This window comes from Chiloscyllium plagiosum, unplaced genomic scaffold (genome assembly GCF_037043375.1).
Source record: "Chiloscyllium plagiosum isolate Xiang-an unplaced genomic scaffold, Cpla_swu_hap1 HiC_scaffold_13, whole genome shotgun sequence".
Lineage (NCBI taxonomy): Eukaryota > Metazoa > Chordata > Chondrichthyes > Orectolobiformes > Hemiscylliidae > Chiloscyllium > Chiloscyllium plagiosum.
Genome location: NW_028270151.1, coordinates 9,217,141 through 9,242,928, shown reverse-complemented (window position 1 = coordinate 9,242,928; position 25,788 = coordinate 9,217,141). Strand labels below are relative to the sequence as shown.

Sequence of the window (25,788 nt, the reverse complement as noted above, 5' to 3'; positions counted from 1 at the left end):
AATCTGATGAAGGTATAACACAGGACTGTGTGCCAGCTAAACAGTCTAATCCCGCACATCTTTGGACTGTGGGAGGAAACCCACCCAGATACCGGAAAAACAGGCAAACTCCACACAGCCAGTCGCCCAACAGCTAAGCAGCATTTCTTTCCCTCTCTTTCTATCTCAACCTCTTCACCGTCATCAATAAATGGAGCTGGCATACACACGTTCCCTTTGTCCAACTCATTCATATAGATTGTTAAGGAGTTGAGATTCCAGTATGGATCCCTAGGGCACTCTACTAGTTAAAACCACCAACTGTAAAAGGCTCATTATCCCTACTTTTTGCTTCCTAGAATCATAGAATTTCTGCATCATCAAGTCCACACCGACCCTCAGAATAGCATGCCATCCTGATCCACTCTTCCTACCCTATTCCTGTAACCCTGCGTTTCCTGTGTCTAATCCAACTAGCCTGCACACTATGGGCCAATCCAGCCTAACCCCGCACATCTTTGGACTGTGGGAGGAAACAGGAGGAAACCTACGCAGACATGGTGAGAATGTGCAAACTCCACACAGCCAGTCACCTGAGGATGGAATTGAACCCGGGTCCCTTGTGCTGTGAGGCAGTAGTGCTAACCACTGAGTCACCATTCTGCCCCAGGTTCCTGTTAATTAACAAATCCTTTATCCATGCTAATATGTTGCCTCCAGACCATATGCTCTTATCTTGTGTAATAACTTTGCTGCAGCATCTTATCAAATGCCATTTGGAAATCCAAGTACACCACATCCCTTTATCTCAAACATGAATTAATTAGTTAACAATAATTTCCCTTTCATAAAGTCATGTTGATTCTGCCTGATCATACACTCATCCAAGTGTTGTACTCTAAGCTTCTTAATAATGGATTTTAGCGATTTCTCCCAACAAGTATTGAGTCAACTGGCCTATAGGTTCCTGTTTTCTATTTTGTTTCTTCCTTGTGTAAATGCCTAACATTAGCAATTTTCAAGTCTGTTGGCCTTCTTTCAGAATGTCATAGAACATAGAACATAGAAGAATACAGCGCAGTACAGGCCCTTCGGCCCTCGATGTTGCGCCGATCCAAGCCCACTATCCTCCATGTGCCTATCCAATGCCCGCTTAAATGCGCATAATGAGGGAGAGTCCACCACTGCTACTGGCAGGGCATTCCATGAACTCACGACTCGCTGAGTAAAGAACCTACCCCTAATGGATTGTTGAAAATTATAATCAACACACCATCTATCTCTACCAAAGAGTGTGGTGCTGGAAATGCACAGCCGGTCAGGCAACATTCGAGGAGCAGGAGAGTCGATGTTTCGGGCATAAGCTCTTCATCTGCAGTGCCCTGGTGAACAGCTTATGCTCAAAACATCGACACTCTTCCTCGGATGCTGCCTGACCGGCTGTGCTTTTCCAGCTCCACACTTTCTGACTCTGATCTCCAGCATCTGCAGCCCTCACGTTCACCCACATCTCCTATCTCTGTACACACTTCTGTTGAGACCCTAAAATGCAGGCTACCATATCCTGGTGATTTCAGGTTGAATAGTTTTCTTAGCACCTTTTACCTGTTGATTTAGGATTGATTGATTGTTTTAGCTCCTCACTTCTGCTCGCCTGTTGATTTTTCACTATCTTTGGAAAGTTTTCTAAATGGTTCGTGAAGACAGCCACAAAATAACTATTAAATGCCTCTGCTATTTCCTTGATTTCCATAGTTAAAAATCACACATCATCAGGTTATGTCCAACTGGTTTATTTGGAAGCACTAGCTTTCATCAGGTAGCCTTATTTTCCAAGATCATTTCTCCCTGTTCACTCTCTTGAGGACTGGAACTCACTTTAGTTACTCTTATGATTTTTAAATACTTGCATAAACTGATACTATGTGTTTGTACACAACTGGTTAGCTTTACTCAAACTGTTATTTTTAAGCTATTCTTTGCTGGTTCTTAAAATCTTAGTTAGAAACAGAAAACTGCAGACTCTGGAATCCAAGGTGTACAGGCAGGAGGCTGGAAGAACACAGCAAGCCAGGCAGCATCACAAGGTGGAGAAGTCAATGATTCAGGTATAACTGCTTCAGGGCTGGAGGTTGGGGGTAGGGGGAATTGCAGATAAGGGGGAGTGGGGGGAAGGGTTATGGGTGGGGAGAGTAGTGGAATGGCGAGGTGGGGACAGGTGATAGGTACAACCTGGTAGGCCGATAGGAGAAACCTTTTGACATATCGTTAACTTTTATGGTATTCTTGTTTTGCCTTCATTCTTTTTTAAATCTTTAAGTTTTTAATTCAGCCACTAATGATTCATACTCCTCAATGCGACTCTGTCATTCTCTTGGATAAACCTTTTGCAGAATTACATGTATATTCAAGTCACCTGAGCTCACCTTTTATGTTTTGTTAATGCCCCAAATCCCATATCCTTCAGTGTTGCTGTTATTAAGGGGCATATGAACTACTCCCACAAGTGACCTCTTAGTTTTTCTCCTCCTTGTTTCTCCCAAATTGATTCCACATCTGGTTTCTACGAGCTAAGGTCTTCTCTCTGCATTGTTACTAATCAAAATCTTAATTCACACAGCTACCACACCACCTTTTCAATCCACTACTGAGTGAAGTGCTGAACATGGTGCCTCATAGAGAAGGGACCCAAAATTTCACTGCCACATGGTCAAGTTTGTAAAATTTTACCAAACTAATAGGAACTGTATGTCTAGAAGAAGTTTACCTTCATGAAAAACCAAGATACATGGCCACTGAAATGTTGAACTGCACAGGTGAAACAGTATGAGCCACGTCAGTCAATATGGTGGTCAAACTGAATGGTATTCTGGTCAGAATCCATCTTGAATGCAGTGTCCAAAAACTAAAGGATGATCTTTGATTATTGGAGTCAGTGAAGAGAACAATGATAAGGATCATGCCTTCTGTCAAAGGCTGGGTTCCAAGGAAACACAATAGCTGTCGTGATTGTCACGAGGTCAGCCAGATGGACCTCGCAGAATATGAGTTCCCTGACTGGGGCTGTTAACCTGGTCCAATCAGGGAGTCATGGCTGACCGATAAAAAGGGAGTGACTGGAAGGATGGGGGATTCTTGCTGTGGGTCTGTATATTATGCACTTTTTTATGTAATTGGACTGTCTTAAATGTACTTGTCATTGTTACGGTTTTGTGGAGATTGAAAGTGGAATTTGAGGTTTGTCCTCATTTCCCTGAAAACTGGTTGGCCGGTAGGGTTTGGGGTCTGGCTTTGATCCTCGCCATTGTATACAGCTGTTAATGTTAACTGTATTGTTTAATAAAAATAAGAGTGTCAGAAATACTGACTCTGAGAACTGACTTTGAAGAGGCAATATTCAATTCAAGGACTGTTGCCTGACCTGCTGTGCTTTTCCAGTGGCACACTTTTCAACTCTGATCTCCAGCACTTTCTCCTAAGGACTGTTCATGTGTATATAAAAGGTGACCTGGTGATGGGATGCTGGCTGGCCCCTGTAGAGTTATTTCAAAAGCAGTTTGGATGTTTTTTTCTTAATCGTGGAAGGAGGCCATTAATGAAGTGCTTTTCTGGAGGTAAATAAGATCAGCCACTGGGGAGAAAAATACTGGAACATTATATTAAATCACATTATGTTTCATTAAAGAGTACAAAGAAAGATAGGCTTCAGAGAGTGAAAGATAAAGAAGAGATGTTTCTTTGTACAAATGGACGGTACACAGAATACATTTCAGATGAAAGGGGAACCTGGGACTTATTCAAGATATAATTGGATGTTATATTAGGAATCTTTGCATGAATCTTTTGGGATAGATAATAATTGGTCAAATGGCTTTCTTTGTCACAACTTTTGTGTGATATCTATAGATAATTAACTTAGTCTTATATATAATTATATATTTCCAAGGCAGGATTAAGAGTGGCTGGAGGGGAAGTTACAGCTAGCAGTATTCCCGTCGGAGGTTACAGCTAGCAGTGTTCCCATCTGTCTGCTACCCTTGTCTCTCTACAGGATGTGGGTTTGGAAGGTGCTGTTGCAGGATCCTTAGTGAATTTCTTCGGTGCATTTTGTAGATGGTATACTCTGCTGTGACTGAACATCAGTGGACAATTAAATAGGGACGACAAAGTGAGGATGAGGCCCTATTAAAATAACTTTATTTACAAAATAAAACTGAATGAACCACGGATGCTGTAAATCAGAAACAAACACAGAAATTGCTGCCAAAACTCTGCAGCTCTGGCAGCAACTGTGGAGAGAAATCAGTGTTAGCATTTCAGGTTGATTGACCTTTCCTTGTAACTGAGAAACCCAAAACATTTCTGAGGCAGTACCACTTGACCCGAAATGTTAATTCTGATTTCTCTCCAGACTTCTGCTGCCAGATCTGCTGAGCTTCTGCAGAAATTTCTGTTTTTGTACCTTGACTTCACCAACAGAGAGGCAGCAGAGGCAACAAAATATACAGATGTTTCAAAACACTGCAATAGCCTCATTCCCATGAACAATTAGGGAAGACCAATTAATATCGATTTTACCAATATAAAAACATCCCACTTGTGCATGCTGAAGTTGCAAGTAAGCAATAAACATCTGCAGAGTCTGACTTAAATGGCATTTTTTATATCCTGCAGTAGAATTGCAAAATAGTTCTTTAATCTGTTTTGGTTGTGCGACTTGTAAACTTGCAGGGTATTTGTAATGCAGAAACAAACTAATTTAAATAATGAAACTAGTGCGGCACGGTGGCTCAGTGGTTAGCTCTGTTGCCTCACAGTGCCAGGGGACCCGGGTTCAATTCCAGCCTCGGGCAACTGTCTGTGTGGAGTTTGCACATTCTCCCAGTGTCTGAGTGGGTTTCCTCCGGGTGCTCCGGTTTCCTCCCATAGTCCAAAGATGTGCATTTTAGGGTGAATTGGCCATGCTAAATTGCCCGTAGTGTTCAGGGACATGTAGGATAAGTGCAGTAGTCAGGGGTAAATATAGCATAGGGGAATGAGTCTGGGTGGGTTACTCTTCAGAGGGTTGGTGTGGACTGGTTGGGCCGAAGGGCCTGTTTCCACACTGTAGGGAATCTAATCTACTGAAGTCACCAGTCTACAATTATTTGGAGATGAATCGCACAAGATTCCTGTGGGTTTTGGAGTTTGTGAGAAGGCCTTTAAGGAACGTGCATCTATCATATAATCTGCCATTTTAGTAAGTGCTGCAGGACTGCAGCATATTTACTGATTTACAGTAAATAATTAAGGAATGATCAAGATGATTCGTTATCTGTAACCAGATTTTATCCAAGTCTGCTGCTGGTGTCAAGTTTATAAGAAATACAGATATTGTACTGTTTGACTGTTTAAGACTGCTCCTGAGAACTGATTGTATTTTTAAACAAACAACATAATCCTTTTGGTTTGTGGTGAAAGCGGTAAATGGAGTTACATGTTAATCTTATCTGATGTTTGACAGATGTTCCAGTTGTACGAACATCTGGATTATGAGGGCCTGTAAAACTGCAGTATTTCAAACATCCCTTCTGTTGTCATTTTCAAAAAGTAGCAAAGATCCCATGTGGGAAGTAAAAACAGAAGTTGCTGGCAAAGCTTTGCAGGACTGGCAGCATCTGTGGAGAGAAATCAAAGTTAACGTTTCAGGTCGCGTGACCCTTCCTCAGAACCCGATATGGGAAGTGTCTAATTATTCTCCTTTTGAACCTTCCTTATTCATATTTGCATACATGGAGAGCAGGAGTAGGCCATTCAGCCCCTCGAGGCCTGCTCAGTAAGATCATATTGAACTGTTTGTAACTTCAGTGATAACCTCATTCCTGCCTACCCACGATAAGATTTCAGTGATAATGACAGTACTTATTGTCCTTGAGAAGATGGTGCTGCTCTACCTGTTCACTCTGAGGCGAGAAGGAAATGGAAAAGAAAACATAACTGTCACTCTCTGGACACCAGTCTCTGATGCTATTCTGTAAAAATAATTCTTCATTGGCTACTATACAGTTCCTCAAATGTATAGGGTTTTTTTTAAAATGGAAAATGCTAAAAATACATATCAGCTACATTTTATTAACGGTTTGTATTTCCAGCATTTTTAGTTTTTTTTTTGCTTTCAAATGTTGCGCTGCAAGTTTTGAGAATGGGACAGCAGTGATCAGTGCCACTCGCGTGACAGCTGTTGATAGTGTGCACTGAGCCACAGAGAGCAGCCCCTGGTTTATTCACTCATTTCACACTGAGTTGTGTTGCTTTCAGAACCCCTGGTAAGTTAAGGAGGATACAGTTCTGCAATGTACAGCTGGCCTTCCTGTAAACTGGAAGTACTGCGGGAAAACTTAACCCCTTCTGTACACGACACTGACCCAGCTAGCTCAAAGCCTGTTTCGATACCAGAAACCTGGCTGTTCGTACTACATTCTCCTGAGAGTCCATCACCCCCTACCTTTTCCAAAATAGCATACTTGTTAGAAATGGGGATAGCCACAGAAAACTCCTGCACTACCTTACTCACCTTTCCTGGAGTTAAAATCAATGAGGTAAAAACAATGACTGCAGATGCTGGAGTTAATCCACCTTTGTGACTGTATCTGTGGCTTTTCTCCTTTTCTATAACTGCCATCCATCACATCCTCTAGCTCTTGTAAATTCCTCATTGCCTCTAACTGCCACGCCGACCGATCTATGTGATCTAATAGGATCCTCAGCCAATGATACTTCCTGCTAACATGGTATAATCATCAGTAACATGGAAACTCTCCCTAAAGAGCATATCACTCTACCAAAGGCCAGCTTTTCTCCTTCACAATCTGCAGATCAGAAAATAGCACCATCCTTTTGCTCTTTTAAAAAAAAATGGTGCTCCAGGTTACCTTAGTACTTATGGTTTATATTTCAAAAATTTAATCAAGGGACAGATTTTAATAAAGCATATTTAAGAAAGAGCCAATTCTACACACACTGCAGACTTACAGCAAGGTTACACATTAAAACTATGCACTTACCTGTTCCTGAGCTGTGAACTCTCCGACACAGATACCTCGAGGGTCAGCTATGAATTTTGCTGTTTGCTAATTTTTCCTAGGCATACTCCAATGTCCAGAGATACATGAGCTCAAACCGCAAAGGCAGTAACTGTGCAGATTCACTGCTGTGTCAGTTAGCAGTGTCGGTTTCTTTCTGTCTCTCCCTCACTAACCATGTGTTTGCTACCTTTTGTCTGTTTTCCTCCTTTTAAAAGTGCCATTGTTTTGACATTTTCCCCCCAAAATTCCAAAACTGCCACAGCATATAAAACAGTAATTGCTGTTCCTGGAATTTGAGGAAATCCCCACCAACACCTAAAATACCTCTTTAAAAGGAGCAGCTCTTACAGCCACGATTTTCTGTCCTCCGTTTTGGATTACCCAGAATCCCTCGGGGTTTTGGGTTGCCACTTAACTATCCAATGAAATGGCCAAGCAAACTATTAAATTGGCAAGAATGTGCCCACCACCATCCCCTCCTTAAAAATGATCGGCAATACATATTAGCTTTGCTTGTTGGATAAGTTATTGTTCTCTTAGAAATTTTGGATTCTTGCATCAATCCTGATGGGCGAAAGGCTTCAAAACAAATCTCTTTTCAGCAATAAACTGGGGGATACTCAAAACTGTTGTCACCAGATCTTGGGAGTTGTTGAAATGTTGTCACCTCAGTAGGCCTGTGTACTATCCATCTCTACATCAGGTCTTCATCTTCCATTCCTTTTCCTCTTACCTCAATAAATGAAACATTGCCCTTTTATGACTAGACTATAGATCTAACTGGATAAGTCCTGATGCTCAGAGCACATCTCCTTTTCTCTGTGTCTTTAATGGGTGTGTGTTGGTGAGAATGAGCAAGACCACTTCGGTGAAGGCTAAAGCATTGTCAGAGAAATATGAACTGTAAAGATAACGGTGTGGTAGTAGTTGGCAAGGGAACATTCAAGAATGGATCTGCAAATGACACACATGATACTGCATACCCTGTTTAGGCAAGGGTTTATGCTCGAAACGTCGACTCTCCTGCTCCTTGGCTGTTGCCTGACCAGTTGTGCTTTTCCAGCACCACAGGTTTCTATCCTGTTTCGGCAGAGTATGTTCATTGATCTGGAGTTTTATTTTAGTGCTCAAAGTTTCCTTTTTACATTAAACCTGTTACAGTGACCTTTACTTTGGCAGTTCATAGAAGGTTTGAACATCACAGAATTCTACTTCCTGAACAAGTGAGAGTTAGACACCCCAGATGTGCTGAAAATTATTTTTGCTCCTATTTCATGTATCTGTACTTGGAAGTTAATTTTCTTCTTTGCAAATTAAACAAATATGAAGAGGAACATTTGAGATTTTCCATCTTTGTGTTTATAATTTGAGGATAAGATGCTACATGGAGGTGAGTGGCTCTTGTTAAGATGTGATTATTTGGGAATATATTATGTTCAAAAGAATTTGGTTTATTTTTGTTTGCAGTTATGATGTTCTCTTTGCGGGTGGACCTGAGGAACTACTGAACAAGTTCCAGCAGTTCAACCACAAGGTGGTATTCGCTGCTGAAGGGCTGATCTGGCCAGATAACAGGCTTGCAGACAAATATCCCAAGGTTCGCAGTGGAAAGAGATTTCTTAATTCAGGAGGTAAGAGTTGCTCGAATGTGAGTGCATTGTTATTCCATTTCCGATTTTGTAAAGACCGAACCAATTTATCTGAGGTGAAACTTAAACACTATTGTGGATAGGGTGAATAACCAAGGTCTTTTCCCAGGGTAGGGGAGTCCAAAACTAGAGGCCATAGGTTTAAGGTGAGAGGAGAATGATTTAAAAGGGACCTAAGGGGCATCTTTTTCACACAGAGGGCTGTGCATGCATGGAGTGAGCTGCCAGAGGAAATGGTGGAGGCTGGTACAATTACAACATTTAAATGGGTATATGAATAGGAAGGGTTTGGAGGGATATGGGCCAGTTGCTGGTAAATTAGACTAGATTATTTTACGATATCTGCTCTGTGTGGACGAGTTGGACTAAAGGGTCTGTTTCCGTGCTGGATAACTCTGACACAACAGCAGTTAACTGGACAGATGGTGATGGCTGAGAACGGAACAGCAAGATAAAAACTCAGGAAGGCAAGTAGCCCCTTCACCAACCATGGACTGACCAGGTCACTGTTAACTGACTGCCAATGCAGGATTTGGATTCATTTCCCCCTTCATTCTGTTGCTCCTGTAGCCTTTTCCTCCTCTTACCTTGTAATGACTTCACTATTAAAGCCTTTCTCACTTTCTTTCCTTCCTTTTTTCTCTCTATCTCTTTCTCTCTGCCCTCGCGCTCTATGGCACACATCTGAGGGACCACCATTGGTATAATTCTTTGCTCTCATTGGTACAAATCTCAGTGTCCTGGGTTATATCGCAGCCTCGGGCGACTGTCTGAGTGGAGTTTGCTATATCCGCGTGGGTTTCCTCCAGATGCTCTGGTTTTCTCCCACAGTTCACAGATGTGCAGGTCAGGTGGATTGGCCATGCTAAATTGCCCTGTGGTGTCCAGAGACATACAGGCTAAGTTGGTTAATCATCGGAAAGGCAGAGTTGCAGGATTGGTTGCAGGGGGGTGGAGGGGAACGTCTGTGTGGGATGCTCATTGGTGGGTTGGTATGGACTCGATGGGTCCAATGGCCTACTTCCACACAATAGGGATTCTATGATTCTTTGATTTAACTCAATAAAACAAAAGGAATACAGGATCCATTTGATAACTTATACTCTTCTCCAGTTTTGAAAGTAAATGTTTGCTGTTGAGTAGGATAATGGCTGTGAAAGAACTGATGTTGAAGCTGAATTAAACTCCAAACAATCTGCTGGTGTCAAGGCTCTTGGAAGAGAGAAAGCGGTCTAACATGAAAGTTCCCAGACTGATGCATCATCCGGGTGCTCCGGTTTCCTCCCACAAGCCAAAAATAAATGTGCAGGTTGGGTGAATTGGCCATGCTAAATTGCCCGTAGTGTTAGGTGAAGGGATAAATGTAGGAGTATGGGTCTGGGTGGTATACGCTTCGGCAGATCGGTGTGGACTGGTTGGGCTGAAGGGCCTGTTTCCACACTGCAAGTAATCTAATCTAATAACTAGCCAATGTAATTTATATTTGTAATAAACTGCATATTGGCATTAAGACAAATGCTGCTTGTTCGGACTCTATGGTATCACTGCTAGTTGGAGAAGTCTTTAGATAGGAAAGAGGATTGAGGGTGCTTGTGGTGTGGTGGTAATGTCCCTATCTCTAAGACAGGAGGCCCATTTTCCACTCCCCCCACCTCCAGATCTATGTCATAATATATCTAAATACTTTGATTAAAATATTAGGAGTATTTTGGTATAACATCATGACTGGTAACAATATTTTGAAAGGTTTTGCTTTGTAAGTTTCCACTGACTTTGTTTGGGTACAGTGCCCCGCTGAGGGCCATATTAACTACTATGGTTCATTTAAAAAGACTCTCACGTAAAAGTAGTGGTGGGGTGAACTAATCTCGAGCCACCAGTGTTTGATACCGTATTATATGATAGATGAGTCTTTGTTCCGAGCTATTGTTAGAAATTACAGCACACATGTACTGCATCACATACTCTACAGGATTCCACACTAGAACTGAGCACTTTGAGGTATCAGGAAGATCACATTCCTAAGCAGAAAGCAGAGGGCTTGGATTTGGCTTCAGACTGTCCAGGAATTGAGGATTCAGACCTGAGCAATGGAGGTCTCATTTTAAGTAAAGCCACGGAAAATCTAGGAGATAATAAGCAGCAATTGCTGCATTCACCATTTCCCAAATGGTGCTGTGTATCCTTCATGATCCTTCAGAATGATTTCTTTTCCAACCACTTGTCTGTACTGTATCTCACAGCTTTGACAAAGTTCCCAAGAGGTTTGTCTTGAGCCTGAGCTTCAAGTCTCCACCCTGTTTCTCAAAAAGTAAACACTCAGAGTGAAGTGATTGCAGACATTCCTGATTCTCTGGTGATGTCAGCAATTTACAAAAGAAACTGTTTAAATCCTTTGGCCCAAGGCAACTCATCACAGTGTAAAACAGCCTCATTATATTTCAGAGATACCGTGTCAGATTATTTTGATTGCTAGTGCTTTAATATCAGTTATACAAGGTCATAGAATGCTTGCATTTATTAATCTAACATCTTTGACCCCTCAATATTTCCCCATCCTAACTGAATGACGAGGCATTTTGAAAAGCTGCAAGTCAGTAGCCTCAATTTCTGACTGAGACAAGAAAATGTACAATTTGGCTCTGTAAACGTGGCAGACTGCTGACAGCATGCTCTGTCTGCTGCAATAAAACTAATTGTTATAGCCTGCAGGATAAGATGTCAATATTCCACAACAGAATTTAGCAGCCAAAGGGTAGGTTTTTGATCAGTACAATGTAATGTATCATACCAGCAATAAGTTGTCTGAAACACTCCTCCTGTCAGTCTGATTGATTATGTTCACAGCTTGTGTATAGTTAATATGCTGGGCTCCTGGAGTAACATTTGAATCAATAGCTTTCTGGTACAAAGGCAAAAGTGCTAGTTATCTTCCCTCAATAGCACTTTCCAAACTAAGACCACTATAGGTCATTCTGCTATAATACATGTTTCGTTAATGCGAATTCTCTGCAGCGTGATTGACAAATTGGGGACACTGTTTCTATAGCATAAACGTTTAAAGCGTGTATTGGTTATGATGCCATTCTGACCCCGTTATATGGTGCTTCTGTGACTCTATTTTCTCATAACACGGGATTGCATGAGAACCATGTTACAGCAAAACTGGCTATACAATCTCGAAGGACAAGGGCAGCAGATACATTGAAACACCACCACCACTACCTACAAGTTCCCCTCCAAGTCTCCACCATCCTGACTTGGAAATCTTTCACTGTTACTGGGTCAAAATCCTAGAATACGCTCCCTTATAGCATTTTGGCTTCACCTACAGTACATGGACTGCAGTGGTTCAAGAAAGCAGCTCACCACCACCATCTGAAGGGCAACTAGGGATGGGGAATAAATGTCGGCCCCATCCAGGGACACCCACATCCCATGAGTGAATGAAACAAGTCTTCAAAAAAGCTGACATCCATGTTCATTTGTAGTTGTGATCACCCAGTCATTTGTACTCTGGATAGGAATAATGATAATTGTATATAAAACCACAAAATTGAGGGTACGTTTAGTTTTTAAAGATACAAGACAGTACAGTGAACCGGGCCAGGAGTGCACCAGTTAATCAAATATTCCAGATAATTAAGAATACCACATAATCAATGTAAAAGTGCACACTAAGTAATAAATATGGAATGTAGGGGGTGAACATATCATTGTTATACTTGATTTACAGCATAAATCACTTAAATAATAATACAACTTCCCCTTAAATAAAACTTGCCATTAGAGAGCCTTCTCAATCAAACCCTCAACTGACTACTCGCATATCGTGGTACTTGAGAATTTGACTTGAAATTGAATCAATTGTAGATATTTCAGGTGGCTGTTTGAGTAACAAGTATATTTGTATTCACTTTAATAAATTAAAAAGTAGAATAATTGGACAGAATAATGCAGTAAACTGCATTATGTACCTGTCAGGCAGGGAGGAAAGGGTCGTGCGAGGGAGCCGTGGTTTAATAAGGAATTGGAATCCCTTGTTAAAAGGAAGAGGGCGGCCTATCTCAAGATGAGACGTGAAGGTTCAATTGGGGCGATTGAGAGTTATAGGGTAGCCAGGAAGGACCTGAAGAGAGAGCTAAGAGCAGCAAGGAGGGGACATGAAAGGTCCTTAGTCGGTAGGATTGGGAAAACCCTAAGGCTTTCTATAGGTATGTTAGGAATAAAAGAATGACTAGGGTAGGAATAGGTCCAGTCAAGGATAGTAGTGGGAAGTTGCGTGTGGAGGCGGAAGAGATTGGGGAGACACTGAATGAATACTTTTCTTCAGTATTTACTCAGGAACAGGGCATTGTCGTCGATGTGAATACTGAGTCACAAATAAGTAGAATGGATGGCTTTGAGGTATGTAGAGAAGAGGTGTTGGAAATCCTGGAAAAGGTGAAAATAGATAAGTCCCCTGGGCCTGATGGCATTTATCCTAGGATTCTCTGGGAAGCAAGGGAGGAGATTGCAGAGCCATTGGCCTTGATTTTTATGTCCTCTTTGTCTACAGGAGTAGTGCCAGAAGACTGGAGGATAGCAAATGTGGTTCCCTTGTTCAAAAAGGGGAGTAGGGATAACCCTAGTAACTATAGGCCGGTGAGTCTCACTTCTGTTGTGGGCAAAGTCTTAGAGAGAATTGTAAGGGATAGGATTTATGCACATCTGGATAGGAATAATGTGATCAAGGATAGTCAGCATGGTTTTGTGAAGGGCAGGTCGTGCCTCACAAACCTTATTGAATTCTTTGAAAAGGTGACGAAGGAGGTTGATGAGGGGAAAGCGGTAGATGTGGTATATATGGATTTTAGTAAGGCGTTTGATAAGGTTCCCCATGGTAGGCTACTGCAGAAAATACAGAGATATGGCATTGAGGGTGAGTTGGAGGTTTGGATTAGGAATTGGCTGGATGGAAGAAGACAGAGGATAGTAGTTGATGGCAAAGTTTCTTCATGGAGTGCCGTCACTAGCGGTGTTCCGCAAGGATCTGTTTTGGGACCATTGCTGTTTGTCATTTTTATAAATGACCTGGAAGAGGGGTTAGAAGGTTGGGTGAGCAAGTTTGCGGATGATACGAAAGTTGGAGGAGTTGTTGACAGTGAGGAAGGATGTGGCAGGTTACAGCAGGATATAGAGAAGCTGCAGAGCTGGGCAGAAAGGTGGCAAATGGAATTCAATGTAGCTAAGTGTGAGGTGATTCACTTTGGGAAGAATAACAAAAAGATGGGGTACTGGGCTAATGGTCGGATACTTGGTAGTGTGGATGAGCAGAGGGATCTTGGTGTCCATGTACACAGATCTCTGAAAGTTGCCACCCAGGTAAATAGTGCGGTGAGGAAGGCATATGGCGTACTGGCTTTTATTGGTAGAGGAATTGAGTTCCGGAGTCCTGAGGTCATGATGCAGTTGTATAAGACTCTGGTGCGGCCGCATCTGGAATATTGTGTGCAGTTTTGGTCGCCATACTATAGGAAGGATGTGGAGGCACTGGAACGGGTGCAGAGGAGGTTTACCAGGATGTTGCCTGGTATGGAAGGAAGATCGTATGAGGAAAGACTGAGGCACTTGGGGCTGTTTTCATTAGAGAAAAGAAGGTTTAGGGGTGACTTGATTGAGGTGTACAAGATGATTAGGGGGTTAGATAGGGTTGACAGCGTGAACCTTTTCCCGCGTATGGAGTCGGGTATTACAAGGGGGCATAGCTTTAAATTAAGGGGGGGTAGATATAGGACTGAAGTTAGGGGTAGGTTCTTCACTCAGCGAGTCGTGAGTTCATGGAATGCCCTGCCAGTAGCAGTGGTGGACTCTCCCTCTTTATGGGCATTTAAGCGGGCATTGGATAGGTATATGGAGGATAGTGGGTTAGTATAGGTTAGGTGGGCTTGGATCGGCGCAACATCGAGGGCCAAAGGGCCTGTACTGCGCTGTATTCTTCTATGTTCTATGTTCTAAAAACGTTGTGATATTTGAGGTCTATCATTTTTGCTGGTTTATTAAGAGTGCTAGTTCATAAGGTGCCGGTTAAAACAAAGTTTGCTGTAGTATATTTTTGACAGTACAGATTCGATGGCTTGAGGGGTCTCTTCTGTACTGTGTCATTCTATGATTCACCTCTGAGTGGACAGTTTAACAGTGATGTTAGATTAGATTACATTACAGTGTGGAAACAGGCCCTTCGGTCCAACAAGTCCACACCGACCCGCCGAAGCGTAGCCCACCCATACCCCTCCATTTACCCCTTACCTAACACTACGGGCAATTTAGCATGGCCAATTCACCTAACCTGCACATCTTTGAACTGTGGGAGGAAACCGGAGCACCCGGAGGAAACCCACGCAGACACTGGGAGAACGTGCAAACTCCACACAGTCAGTCGCCTGAGGCGGGAATTGAACCCGGGTCTCTGGCGCTGTGAGGCAGCAGTGCTAACCACTGTGCCACTGTGCACCGTGTAAACTCTCAGCTTTTAGTTGAAAACTACAGGCTCCCTTTGATGTCTTTTGATTTTGCAACTGATGCAGTTTGGCAGATAATTTTGTTCTGCAATCCCTGTCTCTTCTTTCAGGAATCATTGGCTATGCTTCTTCTATAAATCGCATTGTAGAGAAATGGCAACTTCAAGATAATGATGATGATCAGCTGTTCTATACCAAAACTTACGTTGATGCTTTAAAGCGAGTAAGTAAATTCTGGAAAGAAGATAATTATTGTTATTTAGTATTAACTATAGTCTGTAATGGCTGGTTACTTTTCTCTTGATTTTCCGGACATACAATAGCATTTGCAATAACTCCTCAGAACTGTAATGGCGCATGATTCTTTTGGAGGATTAATTTCTGTCCCTCTCCTCTTCTAGCTTTCTCTCAACATAACTTTGGATCACAAAAGCAAAATTTTCCAAAATTTGAATGGAGCTGTAGGTAAGTTCTGAACCTCTGCTTACAGTATCAGTGTGACATGATAATGAGATGCAAGTATCAGGCAGCTGGTAAATCTCCATTAACTTTCCCCAGTTTATTTTTTATGACATCACTATTATTTTCCAATCTCAATCATCAGGAGAAGTGACTGAAGTGATGCAGAGCTTGTGTTTGTAAATTGTAGTTTACTTCAGAATTGATAATGTTATGCACACAATTCATTTTCAAGTGTCACTGTAACATTCTTAAATTGTGGATGATGTTTTTATTTGGATCTTTTTAACTTGATGTTTTGAGCAAATTTTGACGCAGATGGGCTCAATTTCTATTTAAAACTGAGCTAACTTTGATTACATTTAATGCTAAAAGAGATATAACATCACTGTTCTGCTATCAATCGAGGCTATAAACTGAGATAGAAAGCCAGGCTGCATCACCTTCAACATTTAATGGTTTTAGCCTTTGTATTGTCACTTTGTGAAGTTGAGTGTGAAATTGAGCAGACCCATTAATGGGTTTCTGCCCTGATCACTCAGTGAGATTTAGCATATGAGGGAGGGATAGGGTTGGAACAGAAAAGCAGCATCACTTTAAAAATCGAAAAATCCAATCACGTTGTGAAACTGTTTCTGCAAACTAAAAATTTAGACATCAACATTTTGCACTGTGCATGTTTTACAAGCTAGTCAGATTTGTACTGGTGACAAAAAGCAGGGCATAGCCAATCTGAGCAAAGTGATGAACGATGTCTTTAGCAGTGCGGTCCAGTGGCATTCAGCAATAATCTGCAGAGCAATGACTCAATTTGGGTCATGCCAGAGTCACCCAGTCTCATATCCGCCCAGCGTTGGTCAAAACATCAGCTGGTTTTTCATTCACCCCCACCCTTCCCATGCCATCTCCGGTAGCCGCTGACAAGCTGGGGCAAGGCGGTGGGGGTAAAACCAGTGTGTGGGGGGTCGCACTGCCTATTCCACTCCCCACCCGGTAGGATTCCCCTACTATGACACATTCCTGATGATGTTTTTATTTGGATCTTTTTAACTTGATGTTTTGAGCAAATTTTGACGCTTTTCCAGCATCACACTTTTTGACTCTGATCTGCAGTCCTCACCTTTTCCCATACTATAGGGCAAGGCCAAACCCAACCCCAGTCACTGTGACCACCCAAGATTCTCATACTGTATGGCAGCATGAGCAAGTGGAAACCCCTGGTGGATCAGCTACCGGCCGAAGAACAAGGGTGTCTTCCTGTACCTGGCAGAGGCCCGCTCCAGTCGACTTGACTGGCCCCCATGACATGACCTTATCTAACTTCAAACATCACCTGCTCCATGGCTCCTTGTTGGTGACTCTCAGCCATCCTAATAGTGCTGCTGGGATTGGACGGCTCCCAGATGTCTAGTTGGTTGCTGGTAAAAGGCCTATCCTCCCACATGACCTTGGGCTTCCCCATTGCCTGATGGTCATAAATTCACTCAGTATTTCCCAGTCAGGTATGCTCCCAACTTGACAGCCAACAGGCAGGTCCACCCTTTCTCCTAAAATTCAGCCCAGGCTCAAAAGAATAGAGGTCAAGTTGAGCTTGATGCCCTGGACACCATTTGACTCCACCATATCATCTTGGGGCCTCCTCAAACTCTGATGAGGGAGGACTCTGCCTTGTCTGGAGTTACCTAGCACAATGCAAGATGGTGGTGGCATTCAGAAGCTGCATGAGATTGCAGCAAACATTCCCCAGGGCAGTGTCCTCCGTCCATGTTTCATGAGTGACTTTCTTCCCATCGTACAGTCAGAAGTGTTTGCTAATGATTATACAATGTTCGGTTCCATTCGGGGCAACTCAGATAGTGTAGTGGTCTGCGCCTACAAGCAGCAAAATCTGGGAGAACTTTGGATTAGTCCTGATAAATAGCAATTGACATTCACACCACACCAACGGCCATTGCCAAACAACAGAATCTGGCCATCATTCAAAGCCATTTCCATCACTGAGTCCCCACCTTCAACATGCTACTGGTTGCTATTGATCAGTAATGTAACTGCAGCAGCCACTTAAATACTGTGACTATTGGTCAGCCTCCCAACTCTCCAATCCTTGTTCACCAACCACAAATCACAAGTCAGGAGTCTGATGGGATATCCCCTATTTGTCTGGATGAATACAGCTCCAATACTCAGGAAGTTTGGCACCATCTTGGAAAGAGGCCTGATGAAGGGCTTTTGCCCGAAACATCGATTTTCCTGCTCCTCGGATTCTGCCTGACCTGCTGTGCTTTTCCAGCACCACTCTAATCTTGACTCTGATCTCAGCATCTGCAGAACTCACTTTCGCCTTCCATCCTGGAAAGGCCAACGGATTGGTACTTGACCATTTAGACATTCATTCCCACCACCATAGTGGTACTAGTGTGTGCCAGCTGTAAGATGCATTGTAGCAAATCTCCTTTGCTAACATCTTCCACACCCCAGAACTTACTATCATTTAAAAGGACAAGGGCAGCAGATGGATTGGGATGCTACCACCTGCCAGTTCCTCCTAAAGTCACAGAGCATTCAAAATCCTCAAACCCCTTTTCTAAGAGAATTGGGTGTCCCTACTCCATATGAACCCGTCAGTTCAAAGCGATTCCTCTTCGCTATCTTCTCAAATGGATTTTAATACAGGACACAGATGTTGTTAGCCTCACTAGGAATCCTCATGTCCCTCAAAATGTGAAAACTATATGTCAAAGGTTATTCCATAGAAACACTAGATCTGTTTCTGGTAAAAACAATGACTGCAGATGCTGGAAACCAGATTCTGGATCAGTGGTGCTGGAGGAGCACAGCAATTCAGGCAGCATCCGAGGACAGGCAAAATCGACGTTTCGGGCAAAAGCCCTTCCTGATGAAGGGCTTTTGCCCGAAACGTCGATTTTGCCTGTCCTCGGATGCTGCCTGAATTGCTGTGCTCTTCCAGCACCACTGTTTCTGGTAAGTTGATTTGATTTGGTTTGATTTACTTGTCACTTATATTGAAGTTCACAAGCAGTACAGGCAGATTATAGTGAGCAAGGATGTACAGAACAAAAGATTTAGACGGAGACGCACAGCTAACATTGCACAGGATGTACAAGAGAGATCAATGTTAGCAAGATCCGCATTATTTGAGGCTAGAGTCCATTCAGCAGTCTAATAACAGCCAGGAAGAAGCTGTTCCTGAACCTCCTGGAGTGTGTGTTCAGGCTTCTGTATCTTCTGCCTGATGGAAGAGGTTGTGAGAGATGGATATTGGTGCGGGATGGACCTTTGATGATGTTCGCTGCCTATCTGCAGCGGCAGGCCATGTAAATATAATCCATGGATGGGAGGCTGGCTTCCGTGATGGTCTGGGCTGTGCACACCACCGTCAGTAGTTTCTTACCATCTTGAGTAGATCAGTTGCCATACCAGGTTGTTATGCACCATATTGTTAGGACAGTATGTTCCCAATTACATTAGTTATTCATTTATAAGGCATGTCTCTCTAACTGAGCGATGAAACCCCTCTGAGATGTCTTGTTTGGCATGCTAAACTACAAACATGATTTTCAGAGTTCTTCTGTTTAGCTTTTACTTTGACAACATTTAATTGAAAAAAGCACATTTTGCCAATCCACATGGTTCCCTGAATCCTTGAGAGTTTTGTTCATCTTGCCTGATTTGATTTTATGCAGTGTTTTCTGTTACATATGGTGTGATGTTATATTAGAGGAAGGGTTGGTTTGTAAGATCTAAGGTCTAAAACACTCTCACTGACTTGTGAAAAGTTAATGGAATAAAATTATTTCCACAAGTCTCCAGGGGATTCTTAAAAAGTCATGATTTTCTGGATGATAAATCTGATATAATGCTTGACTCATCGCAAATTCTGCGAATGGATTATCACCAGGGTTTTTAAACTGCTAGTATTGTCTGGCACTTGAATTTCATCAGTAAGCGAGGTGGGAATTTGTAAAAATATGTCAATAGTGTGGAGCAGTTTTGTGTTAAATCAGAAGCCTGAGGGATGATCTGGAATGCATTTCTGGAAGGTCTGTTGGGAGCAAGTTGAATAGCAGGTATCAACAGGGAATTGGATCTGTGCACTAAATGGGCACATTGGGAAGCTATGGAGAGAAGAATTAAAGGGTGAGACTAATTGATATCAGGGAGCAGGAACTGGCAGAATGGGCCAAATGGCCTCTGCATATAGATTAGATTCCCTACAGTGTGGAAACAGGCCCTTCGGCCCAACTAGTCCACACCGACTCTCCGAAGAGTAACCCACCCAGACCCATTCCCCCTAACCAATGCACCTAACACTACAAGCAGTTTAGCATGGCCAATTCACCTGACCTGCACATCTTTGCGACTGTGGGAGAAGGTAAAATCGCTATAGTCCAAGCAGACAAGAGCACAGCCCTCTCATTAGAGAAAGAGAGAGAGAGGGGGAGGACTGGGGGAGCTGAACCTGAGGGTCACTGTGCCTCAGGCAAGGGGAGAGGTCAAGAAGGAGAGTCCTTCTTGATAGCCTCAGCCAGTGCAGGAGTTATTGGCGTCAGTTACGGGAATTGAACCCACATTGTTGTCCACAGTGTGCATGATTGTACCCAGGGAAGGCTGGATTAAGGACCTAAATGACCAACTCTGTCTCCGTTTCAGAAGGTTTCATGGTTACTGTAATATCATAACCTTTCTGATCATGTATTAAAAATGTTTGTGGGTTGCAATAAAACAAGCCTGCTACAGTGGTTTTTAAAAGAAAAATTCTTTTTTATTTCCAGATGAAATAGAATTGCAGTTCGAGCCAACAAGGGTCAGAGCCAGGAATATAATATTCGAAACATTACCCGTCCTCATCCATGGCAACAGACAGACTAAAGTACGGGAGCTACACTTTAAGTATTCACATTGAAGCATGTGACCTATGTCATAGAATTCCTACAGTGTGGAAACAGGCCGTTTAGCCCATCAAGTTGACACCAACCCTCCAAAGAGTAACCCACCCAGACTCATTCCCACTCTAAAATTCTATATTTACCCCGACTAATGTACCTACCCTACACATCCCTGAACTCTATGGGCAATATAGCATGGCCAATCCACTTAACCTGCGCATGTTTGGTCAGGGAGGAAACCGGGACACCCAAAGGAAACATGCACAGATGTGGAGAGAACATGCAAACTCCACATAGACAAGACTCTGGCTCTGTGAGGCAGCAGTGCTAACCACTGAGCCAAATGCCAACCATAATTTATAGTGTAGTGTAATTTATAGTGTCCTATTGTGTAATGTTTGGTATAGTGTAGTGTAATTTATAGTTAGCGAGTTTTGAGAAGATTTGTAGCTCGGGTTGAGGTTCTGGATGTAGGTTTGCTCGCTGAGCTGGAAGGTTTATTTTCAGATGTTTCATCACCATACTAGGTAACATCGGTGAGCCTTCGGTGAAGCACTGGTGTTATGACCAGCTTTCTCTTTGTGTATAGGTTACCTACATTACTTATGTAGTTCAGTCGTTAGAAACCAGTGTCTACTGGAAAACAACACATACCGACCAAATACTGAATTGCAGAAACAATCATCCCAACACCCACAAACGAAGCTGCATCAGAACATTATTTCAATGAGCCACCACACACTGCAGCACAGAGGAATTACGCAGAGCAGAAGAAAATCATCTATATCCTGTATTCAAAAAGAACGGTTACCCAATGAACACAGTCCACTGATTTCTCAGCAACAAACCCAAACAAGCAGACAAAACACATCCAGAAAACCTAGCCACTCTCCCCTACATCAAAGACATCTCAGAAATGACTGCCAGACTACTCAGACCTCTTGGTATCATGATAGCCCACCAACACACTAAAACAGCAGCTAATGAACTTGAAAGACCTTATACAGACAACAAGCAGAACAAATATCATTTACAAAATATCTTGTAAGGAATGTGACAAACAGGCAGAAAACTAGCCACAAAATGAAAGACCCACTATCACTAGTATCCTTACATACCGATGAGGAAGGACACCACTTCGACTTGGACAACACATCCATCCTAGGACAAGGCAAACAGACACCCTGATAATTCCTAGAAGCATGGCATTCCAACCAGAACTCAATCAACAAACACATTGACGTGGACCCCATTTACCACCCTCTGAGAAAAAGAACAGGAAATGACATCACTGTCAGAAGTGACATCACCACTGGAACTGGCATCACCAACCTGAGGAAACCTAAGCACACAATTAGAAAGTGGGTCATAACACCAGTGATTCACTGGAGGCTTACTGATGATGTTATCCAGTACGGTGACAAAACATCTGAAAGCAAGCCTTCCAGTTCAGTGAGCAAACTTACACTACAATAAAAATTCTGGATGTATAGTGTTTTCCCAGTTTCCTGTTTTAACCCAATAGGACTTGAATCACAGAAGGGAGCTTATTTAGCTCATTGTGCCTACACTGGCTCATTAAATGTGCATTGTTACCTAGTGCCAATCTCCTAGTTCTTCTCAAACTCATTTACATCATTTTTATTCAAATGATCATCCAGTGGCTCTCTTGAGAGCCTCAATCAATGTAATTGCCCTTTTTTTTGGTATTAATCCTGTTTCTCTGGATGTTCTGATTAGAACCTGAATTTTTTTTGCATGCCCCCATCCCTCAGCTTTAGAAATTTCAAACAAGGGATTGATTAAATGCATCCTAATGTCCTTATAAGAGTATATTACTGATACTACACATAATGTCAATATTCAGGTAAGTGAATTAGATTTTTTTTTCCAGAAAGTTTTCCCATTTTGTGTTGACAACATGCTAGGTTTTAGTTTGTCAAGTGGTGAAGGTCAATTTTAGCCTCCCAACAGTGCCAATTCTTTGAGCATTAGTGCACATATTAAATGTTATAACAGTGAAGAAGAGGGACCATCAGAGCTGCTAAGCTGAACCTCCCTCTTGTTGGCCTCCACAGAAAAAGGGCAGGAGTGGTTGGGCAGTGGTTAGCACCTAAAATCTGCAGCAGATTCCTTCTCTCCTGGAGAGTTTAGGTATGATGCCAATACAGAAGTGCCGTCAGTAAGGGAAATAAGTGCTGACACATGTACAGAGTTTGTTTTTCTCCTCAGGGCCAACTAAACCATCCAAATAGGTTTGGCTTGGATATAAATGCTAAATTAACAGCCAGTGTTTGTGCATACAATGCACCAGAATACTATAGAATCAAGTGGTTTCAAAAATGCAAACAGTAGGACGAAGAGTATACTAGCTGACCAGTCACGTTCAATATAACCATAGGCTTAAATTCAGCCTTCCTGTCTGCTTCCCATATCCCTTAATTTCATTGTTAATTTCTCAATCAGTAGAAACACAGAACATCAGAGCAGGAGTAGGCCATTCGGCCCGATGAGCCTGCACCACTACTCAATATGATCATGGCTGATCATGCGATCTCAGTCTCCCATTCCCACTTTCTCCCCATACCCCTTGATCCCTTTGGCCATAAGGGTCACGTCCAGCTCCCTCTTGAATATATCTAATGAACTGGCCCCAACAGCTTCCAGTGGGAGAGAAGGAATTCTTCCTCCACTCAGCCCTGAGTGGCTTACTCCTTATTCTTTGTCTGTGACCCTTAGTTCTAGACTTCCCAACATCGGGAACATTCTTCTGCATCCAACCTGTCCAGTCCCATCAGGATTTTATATGTTTTTATGGGATCCCCCTTCATTGTACCAACCAAAACACGCCCAGTGGATCCAGTTGTTCCTCATATGTCAGTCCTGCCATCCTGGGGGAATCAGTCTGGTGAACCGTCACTGCTCTCCCTCAATAGTGAGAATGTCCTTCCTCAGACTAGGAGACCAAAATTGCTCTCAGTACTCAAGGTGCGACCCTCAACACAGCCCTATATAACTGCAGCAAGATATCCTCACTCTGATGCTCAAGTAGATAGAAATTTAATTTTACATAGTGGATTATTCACTGTTTCTTTCTGTTGTAGATTAAAAAAAAATGTTCTAATGTCCTGATTCTTGTATTTCTGTTTCTTTGTGCCACTTGCTTAGCACCTGCTGAACTATCTTGGTAACTATGTCCCTGATGCCTGGACCTCAGATTTAGGCTGCACAGTTTGTAATGAAGATTTGTTGGACCTATCTACGTTGGATGTGAGTTATTCTTTGTTTTTGTGTTTAGTTTGATTAATCAGGAACCAAAGCACAGGTTGTTCTGCTATAACGAACATTTCATCAGCGGGAATCAGCCAGAATGAGATTGATGAATTATGGACATTGTTTGTTTAATGCAAACTTACTGCTGAACGGGTCTACTGGGTTCTTCTTAGCACGATCTTCTGCAGCACGATCTTCTGCAGCACGATCTTCTGCAGCACGATCTTCTGCAGCACGATCTTCTGCAGCATGATTTCTATATAGCATGAGATTGCAGAGGAGTACAACTGTGCCTTTACAGCGGAGCGACCTGTACAAAAACATGCAGCGTTAAAGTTGGGAAATAAACAACTTCATGAAGGTGATACATAAGCAAAATAGCACAGATGCGGGAGATCTGAAATAAAAACAATGCCGTGGAGAAACTCTGCAAGTCACAGTGGCACAGTGGTTAGCACTGCTGCCTCTCAGCGCCAGAGACCCGGGTTCAATTCCTGCCTCGGGTGACTGACTGGGTGGAGTTTGCACGTTCTCCCCGTGTCTGCGTGGGTTTCCTCCGGGTGCTCCGGTTTCCTCCCACAGTTCAAAGATGTGCAGGTCAGGTGAATTGGCCATGCTAAATTGCCCGTAGTGTTAGGTAAGGGGTAAGAGTAGGGTTATGGGTGGTTTGCGCTTCGGCGGGTCGGTGTGGACTTGTTGGGCCGAAGGGCCTGTTTCCACACTGTAAAGTAATCTAAAAAAAGTCTCTCTGTAGAGAGAAAAACAGCCAACGTTTTGACTTCATACTTGTCTTGAGGGAAAAAAATAATGTTTATTTTATGGCAAAACAATTCTCAGCTGTTAAGCAGCACAAGTAAAAATATTTTTTGAGTGCTCCAAGATTTTCTTCAACAACAAGAATAAGCACAGGGCGCTGTCATGTCCCTTTGTGGAATTATTTCACAAGATTATTTTAAATCCACCAGAAAAAAAATCTTGGAAAGGTGCAATTTTATCCATAATTTCCAAAAGGATTATGCATGAAGGAATTGGACAAGAAGGATAGGATTATTTGTGCACTGAGCCATTAAAACCTGGCTGTCAAAAAAAGTTCAGGCCAGGAGGGAACCACTCACCCACTCGACACTAGTCGCTTAGATCAATGACTGGTCAAGTCGACTGACCCAACTTCGTTCCCTAACCACCAAGATAAAACCAGAAAATGCAGATGCTGGAAATCTGAAACTAAAACAGAAATTTCTGGACAAACTCAGCATGTCTGGGAGAGTCTGTGGAGAGAGAGGGGAGTCAACGTTGAGTCCAGTGTCCTAGTGCCAGTTCTGAAGAAGTCAGTAGACTTGAAACATTAACTCTGCTTTCTCTCCACAGATGCTGGCGATCATTTTCAGGTATTCCCGGTGCTGCTCCTGGCATGCGCTCTGCACTCTCCATTGAACCAGGGTTGAACCCCTGGCTTGGTGGTAATGATTGAGCAATGGCAAAGGGAGATATGCCGGGTCATGAGGTTGAAGATTGTGCTGGAGTACAATTCTGCTGCTGTTCAATAAACAACTTCATGAAGGTGATACATAAGCAAAATAGCACAGATGCGGGAGGTGCCCACAGCACCTCATGGATGTTCAGTTGCTAGATCTATTTGAAGTCTGTTCCATTTAGCACGGTGATAGTGCCATACAATGTGATGGAGGTTATTCTCAATGTGAAGGTGAGACTTTGTCTCCATAAGGACTGTGCAGTGGTCACTCTTAGCAATACTGACATGGACAGATGCATCTGCTGCTGGCAGATTAGTAAGGATGTGTCAAGTATGTTTTTCCCTCTTGTTGGTTCCCTCACTACGTGCAGCGGATCCAGTCTTTAGGACCTGACCAACTCAATCAGTAGTACTGCTCCCGAGCCACTCTTGGTGATGGACATTGAAATCCCCCACCCAGAGTATATTTTATGCCCTTGCCAT

At 42.7% G+C, this 25,788-nt stretch overlaps 1 protein-coding gene across 4 annotated transcripts in view; it reads left to right on the top strand.

The window, feature by feature from the left end:
• The window catches only part of plod2 (procollagen-lysine, 2-oxoglutarate 5-dioxygenase 2), a 175,385-nt gene that overhangs the window by 80,942 nt on the left and 68,655 nt on the right, over positions 1 to 25,788 (top strand). For all 4 annotated transcript variants that reach the window (XM_087993323.1, XM_087993322.1, XM_087993321.1 and 1 more), the window contains exons 4-8: positions 8,511 to 8,674; positions 15,303 to 15,415; positions 15,594 to 15,657; positions 20,445 to 20,542; positions 23,727 to 23,828. In XM_087993323.1, coding sequence (XP_087849449.1) covers positions 8,511 to 8,674; positions 15,303 to 15,415; positions 15,594 to 15,657; positions 20,445 to 20,542; positions 23,727 to 23,828 — 541 coding nt within the window. The remainder of the gene's footprint in view (positions 1 to 8,510; positions 8,675 to 15,302; positions 15,416 to 15,593; positions 15,658 to 20,444; positions 20,543 to 23,726; positions 23,829 to 25,788) is intronic.